Source organism: Chelmon rostratus, chromosome 15 (genome assembly GCF_017976325.1).
Source record: "Chelmon rostratus isolate fCheRos1 chromosome 15, fCheRos1.pri, whole genome shotgun sequence".
In the NCBI taxonomy this organism is placed as follows: Eukaryota; Metazoa; Chordata; class Actinopteri; order Chaetodontiformes; family Chaetodontidae; genus Chelmon; species Chelmon rostratus.
Window position 1 is genome coordinate 11688232 of NC_055672.1, and position 12210 is coordinate 11700441.

The 12210-nt window shown below is 40.5% G+C and overlaps 1 protein-coding gene across 3 annotated transcripts in view; it reads left to right on the forward strand.

Annotated features, from left to right (window-relative positions):
- The window catches only part of wdr25 (WD repeat domain 25), a 24051-nt gene extending 13633 nt beyond the window's left edge, over positions 1-10418 (forward strand). For all 3 annotated transcript variants that reach the window (XM_041953243.1, XM_041953244.1, XM_041953242.1), the window contains 4 exons: positions 4636-4766; positions 6586-6756; positions 7393-7533; positions 9572-10418. In XM_041953243.1, the coding sequence (XP_041809177.1) occupies positions 4636-4766; positions 6586-6756; positions 7393-7533; positions 9572-9793 (665 nt within the window). In that variant the 3' untranslated portion in view covers positions 9794-10418. The remainder of the gene's footprint in view (positions 1-4635; positions 4767-6585; positions 6757-7392; positions 7534-9571) is intronic.
- The last annotated feature ends 1792 nt before the right edge of the window (positions 10419-12210 follow it).

Below are 12210 nucleotides of genomic sequence, written 5' to 3' on the forward strand. Positions count from 1 at the left end.
TTATTATTGCAATGCTTTTTTTTATGTGTCATGTGCCATCCATCCATCCATATCTACTTATCCGTTAGAGGGTTGCTGGAGCCGATCCCAGCTGGCATTGTACGAGAGTTGGGGTACACACAGTCAATTGCTGTGCTGGCACATAAAGGCAGACAACCATTCATGCTCACAGGCACACCTACATGCGGTTTAGAGTCTGTGCCAGTAGTTCAAGGGCAAGCCAATGAGTCACACTCGGGGTTTGAGACTGGGGGTCATTCCACAGAATTTTTTTTCTTTTAAAACATAACACATCAGCATGTGTCCGCAGCCATGCGATCCATGTGGAAAAGTGTTTTCTTTTTCTCATTCAATTCACATGCAGTCGCAAAAGAAATTGAAGCATTCATACTATTTTTTTTATCTTGTACACTGTAGGCTTCTAGGTCAATATTATGAAGTGGGACAAGTTATAGCTGCAGTTACTTCAGGAACATGATATGTTTTACAAATCTCTACACAAAACATCAGTCTTTTGGGATTTTTGTCTCAAAAACGGTCATTTTATATACACACCTTGGCACTCATGACAAGAGTTTTGATTTATGCCCACCGATATCAATTAATATTAATTCATCATATTAAATTTCAAATAATATTAGCAGCTTTTCTTTTTTTGACAAATACTATAACAATGAATTGTGTACAATGATTGCATTTTCTCCAGTATTTTTCATTTTACCTCCTTAACACCTTCACATGTTCAAGGAGGTAACTAGAACAATGTGCCTTTTATAAAACCAGGAGCCTGAAGCACCGCACGCCAGGAGACAATGCATGCAGCAGCACACACACACAGTAGCATGTACTGTACTCCAAATGCCACCGGCAAGCATATCTACATTTCGACCTACTTTGAAAGCTTTTTTTTTACAGTGGCAACCAGCAAGGCTAACACAGGTTTTACCCTGTTATACCCTGTTACATTTATATATTAGTTTCGTGCAGTAAAAGACATTGGTTGTTATCTCCACTGTATATGCTATTGTGATGATATTATTCAAAAACATCTAACATGAAGCAGGATGAGCATTTAGTGTTTTGTAGCTGCTTAATACTTGAATTATTTTTACATTTCGAGGGTCCCATCTTCCTGTCCCCTCCAGGAATTCTGCTTCATGCCTGAGTGAATGTCTGCAGTATTAAGTGTAGTTTGCAGCACTTGTGTCGTCAACAACCCTTGATGGGAAACGTGACTGATAACGTGACAAAAATCGAAGTAGGCTGACTCTGTACTCTCCTTTTATCCTGTCTTATCAAGGGGATACGAGCTCATTGAAACAGATTCAAACCTTAACTATAAGGGTGATTTTGCTTTTGCAATGCATAAACACCTCCTAAATGTAGCCAGATTTGTCTTTAGGTCGGAGATTCGTCAGTGTTCGTGCATGGATGCTGTGGCAAAATGTAATTTCTGCCTCACCGGCTTCCTTTGCTTTTCAGTTGAGCCTCGAAGGTTCATTCCCGACCCTGCAAACAGCGGCCTGACTAAAAAATAGATTGAACACAAGGCCCACTTTCTTTGTGTTTCCAAAGCTTTCAGCCGCCTGTCAGGGCCTTCCTCAGCTTAGGAGATGTTAAGTTGTCACAGGTTTAGTTTAGTTGTTATATGTTTGGACTTTTAGTCATGTGATAACAGGTGGTCGTCTATTTCTGTCAAGCTACGTTTCAGTTGTTTTTAGCACTTGTGCAGGAAGCACATGAAATACTATACCTAATGAAGATATATTTCATAAATTCCAATTTAATATAAAGTTTTAAGCACTTGAAATGTCTTTAAAACATCAAACTAGTTACAAATACTATTTCTTAAGCCTATTTCTAAAATATTTTTTCCTACCAAGTAATGTGCGTCTAACCTTTGCTCATGCTGCAATGACAGCACCCTGGTTTGTTGGATCCAGTAATGAGGCAGAATATCCGTTTCATCCCAGCTTCCCTCTGCTCTAAGGGGCTCACCCCCGCCATCCCACTCATCCACCGCGTGTCAGCTCCGCATCACGACCACAGTTCTTTCAGGACTACAGAGTAAACTATCGTGAGGGAGGGACAGATCACTGCAGCCTTCCCTTATCTCCCCTCTCAAGCAGGCTAATTAATCTTGCTTAATTAAAACATGACGAGGCCCTATTTATTATGAGGAGAATGTTGATTTCTCATTGCCTTGCCAAACATGAGTTTTAAATCTCAATGACAGATCTTCTCCGTATCGCTATGGGTAAGCCAATTAAGCAGGAAGCGTGAGCCCGGCGAGATTGCCTGTTAAAACTTTGGATCAATGCAATTGAAGTTTGGGAGCGTGCTTCACCACCTTTAAGTGAAAGAGGGTCCATTTTTGCTGCAGTTTATTAGCTGTGACTCATTCCCCCTCCTGAAAGGACTCAGTAGGAATATCCTGGAACAAGTGTGTAATGAAGTGCATTTTTTTGTTGTGGGCAAACTGCCTGAGACTGTTTTGGATGGGGTCTTTGTTGTTTGTTCGATGAATTAATGAGGAGACATTGAACCCTGAGGTGTTCTACTTTGCATAGCCTTTGACAGAGCTGCTGGCTCATAGTCTGGCTCCCCTCCTCGGGTATCCTTCTTCGTCGTTTTCCCAAGAAACTAATTTTTGGTCGCACCCTGTCAGGCTTAATTATATTTAAGCCCCTCAGTGTTTTTGTTTTGTTTTCAAGTATGACATTTTTAATTGATTTAGATAAAGCCGCCTCTAGCCAAAACAGTGTTTTATATTCTGCTTTCTCTTGTCCCTTAGTTGGGATTATCTTTTTGTCTTGAGCGGTGTCTAAATCAAGTAGCTTTTCAGAGGCTGATGCGTATGATGTGCTGCTGTCTGGAAATATCTAGACACGCTCTTGCAATCGCGCTGCAGCCTGCTCCCAAAAACTTAAAGCCTTGCACATTTCTGGTCAGTCCCGCCACCCGTCATTAAAATGAGTTAGAGACAGACAGCTCTGTTCTTGGACTGTTCTGGGGCATCCGGTGATAAAAATAGGAGTTTCATTTCTGTCTGTGGTTCTGTGTGAGATTATTTGAAGCTCTTTTTTGGTGACAGAAAGGCATGTGATCAAAAACTGTTGGATGCAGCCTGTAAACAAGCTCACACCGTGCCTCTGACCTGAGATGATCACACAAAGCTTCTCATCCTCTCACTTTAACTTCATTCCTTCATGAATTTCAGAAGGTGCACCAAGATGGATACACTATCTTTGGCAGCAACTTACAGCAAGATTTACTCTTTGTTTTATCAGTGAGCTTGTTTTTGAGTCACTGTTTATAAGCAAAGGCGGCGGCAGAGTTTAATTACACCCAATCTTTATTGTGCAGGAATCTAATGGGCGTTTCACAAGGAGGACTGGATCCTCGCAGTGCACTCTATTAATAAACCAAAGAGAGGTATCAGCAGATTTTGCATCTCAGAGGAAATGCAGTTGAAATTTATGCTGTGTTTAGTTTAGTCCTGACAGCTGAGAAAGACAAAATATCTAATAAAGCAACAGTTTGTCTCAATTCATTAGTTTAATAGTCTGAACCTTTTTAGTCTCTTTTGATATATAGAGGAACACACACAGAATGCTCTTGCTAGATCACTGTTTTGACGCACAGTACATCAAAGAAGCTTAACAACACAGACTCCTTCAGGCAGAGTATATTAGTTTGCTCAGACAGATGTGTGCAACAGAAGGACTGATGTTCTCTGGGCAGAGATTAAACAGCAGTAAGGTGATGGCTGCACCAGCCTCGGTGATTCAGGCAAATGTTGGGACCCAGAGAGGACAGAAACCAGCCAGGGGTCAGAGTTGAGCTGGAGATGAATTCCTCAGAGCTGAGAAGGCAAACAATGCATGTACGCTGTATATACACAGCATCTTCATGTTAAAGTCATAAATGGTCAAAATGGCTGCGTGTATTTATTTATTTAGTAATATGATTTTTAATGTTTTGTAATCATTTCTCACATATTTACACTTGATACGTGGACTGCAATTGATAATTGTTTTTATTTTCCATTAACCTCCAGATTATTTTCCTGTTTAATCAAGTTATTATTCTGGGTGTATAATGTAAAAAAAAATAGTACAAATGTGTAAAGAGTCCAAGTTGACTGTCTTGTTTTACCCACTTTTCACTGCAAACCTCAAAGAAAACCAGTTTCATCATATTTGGCAAAGGCAGGCATCAAATCCTCACACAAATATTTTACGTTTCTTTGAAAAGCGACAAAAATGATAATTCGATTGTTGAAATAGTTGCAGATTAATCTTCTGCTCTAACCTATAAATCGACTAATTGTTGCAGCCTAACGTGCCACGATCCTGCAAACTGACGGGAATATATTTCTCCCCCTAATTGTTGGAGGTTATTTGATAGGATGTTGATGGGAAAGATTAACATCTTTCACGCTGTATGAAGGTTGAAAGTCTTCCGTTTATGAGATCAGATAACTTATTTCCATCAAACTTCAGTTTAGTATGATGATCTTAATCCAGGAGTTCACTACTGACAAAAGATGCAAAGATTGATGATTTAAGAAGAAAGCGCTGATCTCGTTCTTTTCTTGCTCTCTTTCTCTTTCCGTTCTTATTGTCTCTGAAGGGCAGCAGGTGGTGAGATTGGACAACCATTTCAAGGTGATGTGTGTGGCTCTGCATCCCAGCAACCCAGAGGTATTCCTGTGCGGAGGTTACAGTTCAGTGGTCAAGTGCTGGGACTCTCGCAGCTGCAAGGTCAAACTTATTAACCTTTGTGCTGATTTATAATTTTTATTGACTTTATTTCATCGACGGTTGCTTGACCTTTTATAAATCCGAAGGCAGGTAGGCTTTGAACACGCAGCTCCTTCCTACACACCCACACATGCACAAACAAGTAAGTCCACATTTGGCCGTGCACGATGATCGCTATATGTTACTAAAAGGATAATAATACTGCATTGCACAGAAGTAACACCACAGATTATCTCACTCATTTTTCAAAGCAAATTTTAATTTCATTCAGGACTCGTAAATGTTTCCCGTGAAGCTACAACCTAATATTCCAGTTAATCTTAATGGACTGTTTTATATGATAATCCTATTCACCTCCTCAGAATATGAGTGCTCACAGGGAATTTTTCCCCCACGGCGAACTGACTCCTTTCCCAGCAGGGTTTTAGATTTAATACAGCAGGGATTGCCTCTGCCAGTAGGTGTCAATGTTGAAGAGTGAGCGTAACAAATAGGTTGTTAAAGCTGTAGCGTCCCAGCTGCCTGTCAGTCTCAGCCCTGGGCTGTGTGTGTTTCCAGTTCTGGGGTGAAATCACCCCACTAGATGAAAATGCAGAGACCCACAGGCACAAAATTAACCCATTAGCCTGAAGCCTTACCAAACCGACTCACAAGGCTGAACTGCACGCATGAGATTGTTATACCATGTTGTATTAAATCTCACTGATAAGAGCAAGAGTTGAAAGTTTGGTTCAAGTTACAAAGCAGAAGGAGAGCTGCTAAAGTTGCAGTTAGGGGTCAACGGTTAAACCGTCTCATGTAGAGTGTAGCTGCGAGCTGTTCGCTCAAATGAAACCTAATCTGATCAAACTGTGAAAGTCTGATCTGAGTGAGCTGGAAAAGAAAGGTATAAATAAACTGTGATCTCTGAGAAATGCATTCAGTCTACACTAGTCTGCATCACGACTGACTGAATCTCAACATTTGATAGATACCCTCTCTCATTTACTTGCCTTTAACCTAAACCGGTGTTAAGAATTGAAAAGTTCTGTGAAGTCAATATAAGACAACAATATACCCGTTTGTTGTACTCTTTGGGTTTATTGGCCCTTTGTCACTGATCCAGCCTGACCTGCACAAAGCTGTCTGAATGTTCACTCTAGTTTGAGGGCAGGAAATTGCCATATTCAGTTGAAACTAAGCATTAATTTATCTGCTGATTATTTTCTTAATTACTCAATCATTTTACCTGTTAAATTAATTAAAGCTTTAAAAAGTGAACAGTGTCTGATGTGATTTCCCTTAACTGAAGGTGATGTAATCAAATTGCTGCCCAAAAGTCCAAAACCCAATAAAAAGATATTTATTTTGCTTTCATATATGACAAAGTGAAGCATCAATCAATCATTTTCATTAATGAGTTGCTGGAGGAATCTGAGATGTGGGCAGCAGTTCTGAGGTCTTTAACCAGGCCGCTATTCAAGAGGCTATAAAGGTTTTTTAAGGTTAAAGTCTTCCTGAGCCCATGTAGTAACATCCTTCATATCGTCATGTGTTCACAAAGTGGTGAACCTCGCTCCATCCTCGCTTGTGATCGACTGAGCCTTTCCAGGATGCTCCTTTCATACCCAATCATGATACTATCACCTGTTACCAATCAACCTGTTTACCTGTGGAATGATCCAAACAGGTGGTTTTGGAGCGTTCCACAACTTTCCCAGTCTGTTGTTGCTCCTGTCCCATCAGATGACTGACAGTACAGTACAGTTAGAGTAACACCTCCCTGATAGTATGAAGAGCATTTCTTTTTGTGTGTGTGTGTGTGCGTGTATGTGTGCAGGTGGTGAACATGTACAAAGCAGGGATCCAGCAGACCTTAGACATCCTGTTTCTGAGAGGTGGTGTGGACTTTATAACAAGCTCTGACTGCGTGAGCAGAGACTCTGCGGACCGCACCCTCATCGCCTGGGACTATCAGACCACCGCCAAAGTCTCCAACCAGATCTACCATGTAAGCAAATCTGTGTGCGAATGAGAAAAAATAGCCCCTGAAAAAATACAGCTCTCATTGGCACATGATGTTGGAATTATAAGATAAAAGGCTTAAAAGCAGTCACATTTCCCATTTAAAATTACATTCTTGGAAATGTGTGCACCTCCTGATGTGAAACAAGTTGGTAATGAGGCATGTGGAACTGGCATATTTTGACAGTTACATGGTGCTGGAGGAAGTGCACGCTCTATTGAGTGGCACCTGTTTTCAAAGTGTGATTTTAATAACCTTTGTGTTTTTTTGTGTTGAATAAATTCTCACCCCTGACTATTTCTGTCAGGGTATTTCTGCAAGATGAAGTCTCAGGCGTGTGAGTTCTTCAGACTAGTCTTAATACGTAGGAAAAGATGGACAAAATAACAGGAACAGCATGCAGTACAGTATAATACAATCAAATATGACTGTAGCAGATTGATTGGGTTTTATCATGAAGCGTTTCTGTAACTTTTTCCACCCGCTGCACATCTGAACATAAAGTTTTTCAAAATTATAGTCTAGTTGACATGCAGCTTCATGGTTAGTAACAGCAAGAAAAGGTCAAATAATGACTTAATTTCCCCTCTGGATTTTTCTCTCCACTCCTTTGGCCAACAGGAGCGGTACACGTGCCCCAGTCTGGCTCTCCACCCACTGGAGGAGTCCTTTGTTGCTCAGACCAATGGGAACTACATGGCAGTGTTCTCCTCCCAGCAGCCCTATAGGATGAACAAGAGGCGGCGATACGAAGGACACAAGGTCAGTAACAACTGTGGCCTCGAGGGTGGGGTCGGGGCTTCACGCAGGCCAGATCAATATGTGCACTCACACAAACAATTTCAGCAACATCCCACATGTGGCTAAAACTGTGCAAATGCAGTAGAATAAAGCTATCCACACAGACGAAACACTGTAACCTACTCAACACATAGTTGACGTTAACAGTGGATCCGTAGCCTGCAGCATTTCCTCTACAGCCCCCTGCCCTTAAACAATAAGTACAATACAATATTTCCACTGAGGGACAAACAGAGCAGAATGTGGCTGTCAAATATTACTTAAATCATGTGGAACTGATACTGTGGCTCTGTGCGCTCTGTTGATTCAAGAAAAATCCAAAAATGGACAGCAAACAAATGGGTGTCTCACATTCCAGGTCCTGGTTTTTTCCACTGTTGGTTGGTGCTAAAATTCAAATCAATAGAAAACACAAAGACGTTTCATTTCTGAACCTTTTTTATTTTTTGTATTTATTATATATACAACTTTGAAGCAAACACTTCTAACAGAGTTCATGTTATCAAGCACTCAGCTTTTTCTGTAATTATAAATATTTTATTGTAGCCTGGAAGCAACAGTCATCTTTTGATGACGACTGGCTATTGTGATCAAAAATACTCACAAACAAAGGAGAGCTTCAGATCTCTTTCAGGTCTAACTTAATACAATACTCATATATCCAGGATCTAATATTAACTTTTTGCTCTGTCTGCCAATTGCTAATTAAAAAAAAAAACAAATCTCTAGAATATTTTTTGAGTTTCAGTTTTTTGCCATAAAACTGCACCTTCGCAGATGTGAGGTCAATTACTTCAATTATTTCATTTTATTCTTTATAATTTTGAGGTTTGTAGTATTAGTCGGACAAAACATGGTAATTGTGAAGGCGTTTAGAGTCTGGCTAAAAACCAATCAATCATTTCATGGAGAAAATAATGAGATGAAGATGAATCCATAATGGGAATAATCATTAGTTGCAGCACTAAACAAAATAGTTCAAAATGAGCTCCACCTCAACCAACTACAACAGTAAAGTCCTGCTTTTTAGTGCATGACTAATAATAATGTAATGATAAAATAGTATAACCGTCAAAGTACATTGAAGTACATTTTCCTGATACTTACGGTTGTACTTCAGTAACATTTTCAATACAGAACTTTTACTTCTGATGGTGTATTTTTACATTGTGGTGTTAGTACCTTTCCTTAACCAAAGGATCTGAGTACTTCCTCCATCACTGCCCTTTTTAGTCTGTCAGAGTAAACAAACACTTAATAGTTATATGAATTAATATTCAATTCAATTCAATTTAGGTCAGTTTTATTTACATAGCGCCAAATCACAACCTAAGTTGTCTCAGGACACTTTACATTTAGAGCAGGTACAGACCAAACTCTTTATCTACAGAGACCCAACAATTCCCTCACGAGCAAGCACTTGGCAACAGTGGCGAGGAAAAACTTCCTGTTAGGAGGCAGAAACCTCAAGCAGAACCGGGCTCTGGGTGGGCGGCCATAATAAAAAATATTGTTGCTATGTTTTTGAACAAGTTATGTGAGCACACCTGCAGCCCAGGTGCACCTGTGTGTTACCGGCCGAGGTGGCCTTACTCATCTATAACACCATCTATAATGGTTACACAGTTAGTTGTATTGTGTTCGCTGTCACAGAAGAGAAATAAAAAGTCTGTGCTCATGCAGTGTTTCTATGGCGTCTTCCTGCATTCTTCAGAGCAGAGTTGTGTAAAACACTGCTGACCACAGATAAATGTCACGATGGTGAGGGTCTGATGATCTGGTGCTTGCTCGGCGGCACCCTTTTGCACTGCTCTTTCACCTCCCACTCACAGATTGAATCGGCAGCTTTCTTATCACATGCATGCTTTTCTGACATTTAGGTCGCCTAAATCTGTAATCAGCTGGATGGCACTGCAGTTATTATGCTGACATTTAATCATGCTCATGTTAACGCGGCTCTCGACTCTCATCGAGACTAACACATACATCCTCGATCTAGGTGGAGGGGTACGCGGCGCAGTGTGAGTTTTCCGCCGATGGAACTATCCTGGCCTCGGGAAGCTCCACCGGCTCCGCTCACTTCTACGATTACCACAACGTTCGCTCGCTGCACAGCCTCCACGCCCACAGCCAGCCCTGCCTGTGTGTGTCTCAGCATCCCGTCCTGCCTGCAACTGCAGCCACCTGCGACTGGGCTGGTGAGATCAAGGTCTGGCACTAAGGACTGTGAATGAACAAGCAAATATAGACTCAGAAGTTATGAGATGTAGCAGGTTGGCTGAGAGAGGACTATATTGAACTGGAAACTGGTGTGCACATCCATCTTCAAGACTTTATCTCTCTTAATCTCTTGGCATTAGATGATAAACACTTGGCAAAGAAATGCTGGAATTCAACTAATCTACTCTCTACTGACGCCTTTGAAAAACAGTTTGTTTTTTTTACACTGTGTATCTTGCCGTGGTTTCACATTGTTTTAAAAGCCACCCACATCATCTTCATTCCCATTGAATTGAATTTACAATGGCACAAGAACAACAGTCACTATTGTGTAAGTCTCACTGTAAACATGTTATTCATATTTGGCCCATCTAACATTTTTTACCGTCTTGAAATCAGGGAAAGTTACACTGTGTATCATCAAAGAAAGAGTGAAATATTGTTACGAGTTTTATCTGAAGCGGTAGGTGTTGGGATGGCAGTCTTGCTGCACACACACACACACACACACACACACACAACTTGATGCCGTCACAGTCTGCTTTCCACTCCAAACACAGCCAGGGACTTCATCCCCATCATCATGCTCTTAAAGTTTTTGTAAAAACAAAAAGAAAATAAAAATCTCTGTGGGCATTTTCTAATCAGTGGTGTTTTTCATTCCACATTCTGCATACGCATCACTTTCCTCTTTGCCTTTTTGTTCTCACTGGCTCTGATATGACATTTCCTTTCACGCTGACAGCTTAGAGCATCACAGAGAGACAACCAGAGAACTAAAAAAATATGCAGACATCTGTCAAAACATTGCCAGGTTCTTCCAAAATCCTGCCAGTCAACAACAGAGCGGTGAAGTGCACACAGATGCTTGTGATCTTTATTCAGTGTCTAGTAGAACAGTGCTTAAAATACACTTTACTGTTTGCCGCTGAGGGAAATTCTAATGGCTCAATACTCGTTCAAGCCCCTACGGTTGTTTGTACTGTAGTTAATAATTGTTAAATTGACATCTTTATTGGCTTAAAGGACCACTAAGTGATTTGTGAAGCCAAATGATAATTTGCATGCGCTAAATGGTGAAAGCTGCTGCTGTTTCTTGTTGTCCGTCTGTGTTTTTTATTAAGTCAGATACAAAATCTGTCAAAACAAATGAGAGAGGATGAAACAGCCTCGAAAGGGTGAAATATGCCAAAGAATAAAGGTCAAGACCAGCAGCGAGGTGAACACTGCAGGGCCTTTTCAGGAACAACAGGTTTGAAGATATTGTTGCCTCTTAAGGTGAGTAACCAGACTTTTCACTTTTAAACTACCACATGAATCTTCTTGTTAACTATTATGGTGATCGGTGTTTGTTCAGTATAAATAGTGTCATATTGAGTGTTTAAGACTGTGGAGAAAATCAATGTCAAAAAATCTTCGGATATTTCTAGGGTCTGATGTCTCCACCTGCGCATCTGAGTCTGGCAATTTCAGAGGAATCCTCTCCCTGTCAGCAGATTTAAAAGGAGCCCCTGAAAAAAAAAAAAAAACTCAACAGAAACATGTCTTAGAATGAATAAAAGACGAGGCAAACAAAAAAACCAAACTGTTAACACCCTGGCCAACGCTAACCTTTGCAACGAGGAGGAGGTTGAGATGGAGGTCGTCTTGAAGACCATACTCACTGAAAGTTGGCCAGGAAAACAAAAAAACAACTCCAGCATGCATGCATGAGATAAATTAATCTTCAAATCAATCAAATTAATCAAGCCAAGTGACGTATAACAAATACGGAGGAGTGGCTACAATCAGTTGAGGAAGTCGTCACATTTCTAGGTTTGAGGTTCTTAAAATAAGTGATGTAAAACAACTATGATGTATTTCCCAACACCCATCTTTATTAAGTAAATAAACATACAACAAAAATACTGTATATAACCATGCATCAGACAGACAAACATGTTGACGTTAAGACAGCTGGCCTGTTGTTCCTGAAACAGGGCTGGAGGTAGGACAGGACAGAACCGCTTCAGCCTCTTCATTCAGGGTCAAAACATTCGAGAAATATAACATCAACTGAAACTGGATAAAAAATAGCAATAGTGTCATAATTGTGTGTGTAGTATCTATATCTCTTTCTATACATTATCTCAACAACAAAAATACCTCTGAGTCCCTCTGTACATTGCTTAAATTCAATTCCAGACTTCTTCAACCCTTTAGATACTTGTTGTACCAAACGAGAATGTGATTGGAGGCTTTTTGTGGCCTGCATGGTGCGGTTTCACCTTCATGAACACGACAAGGTCAAAAAGAAGAGATGCAGTTTTGAAATCTTTAAAAACAGCCGTAAGCCAGTTCCCAGATCTGCAGGAATGGGAGAGGTAGAAGCGTGGCCTTCCAGAAAAATCTATTCATGACTAACTCGAGGGCAAAGCT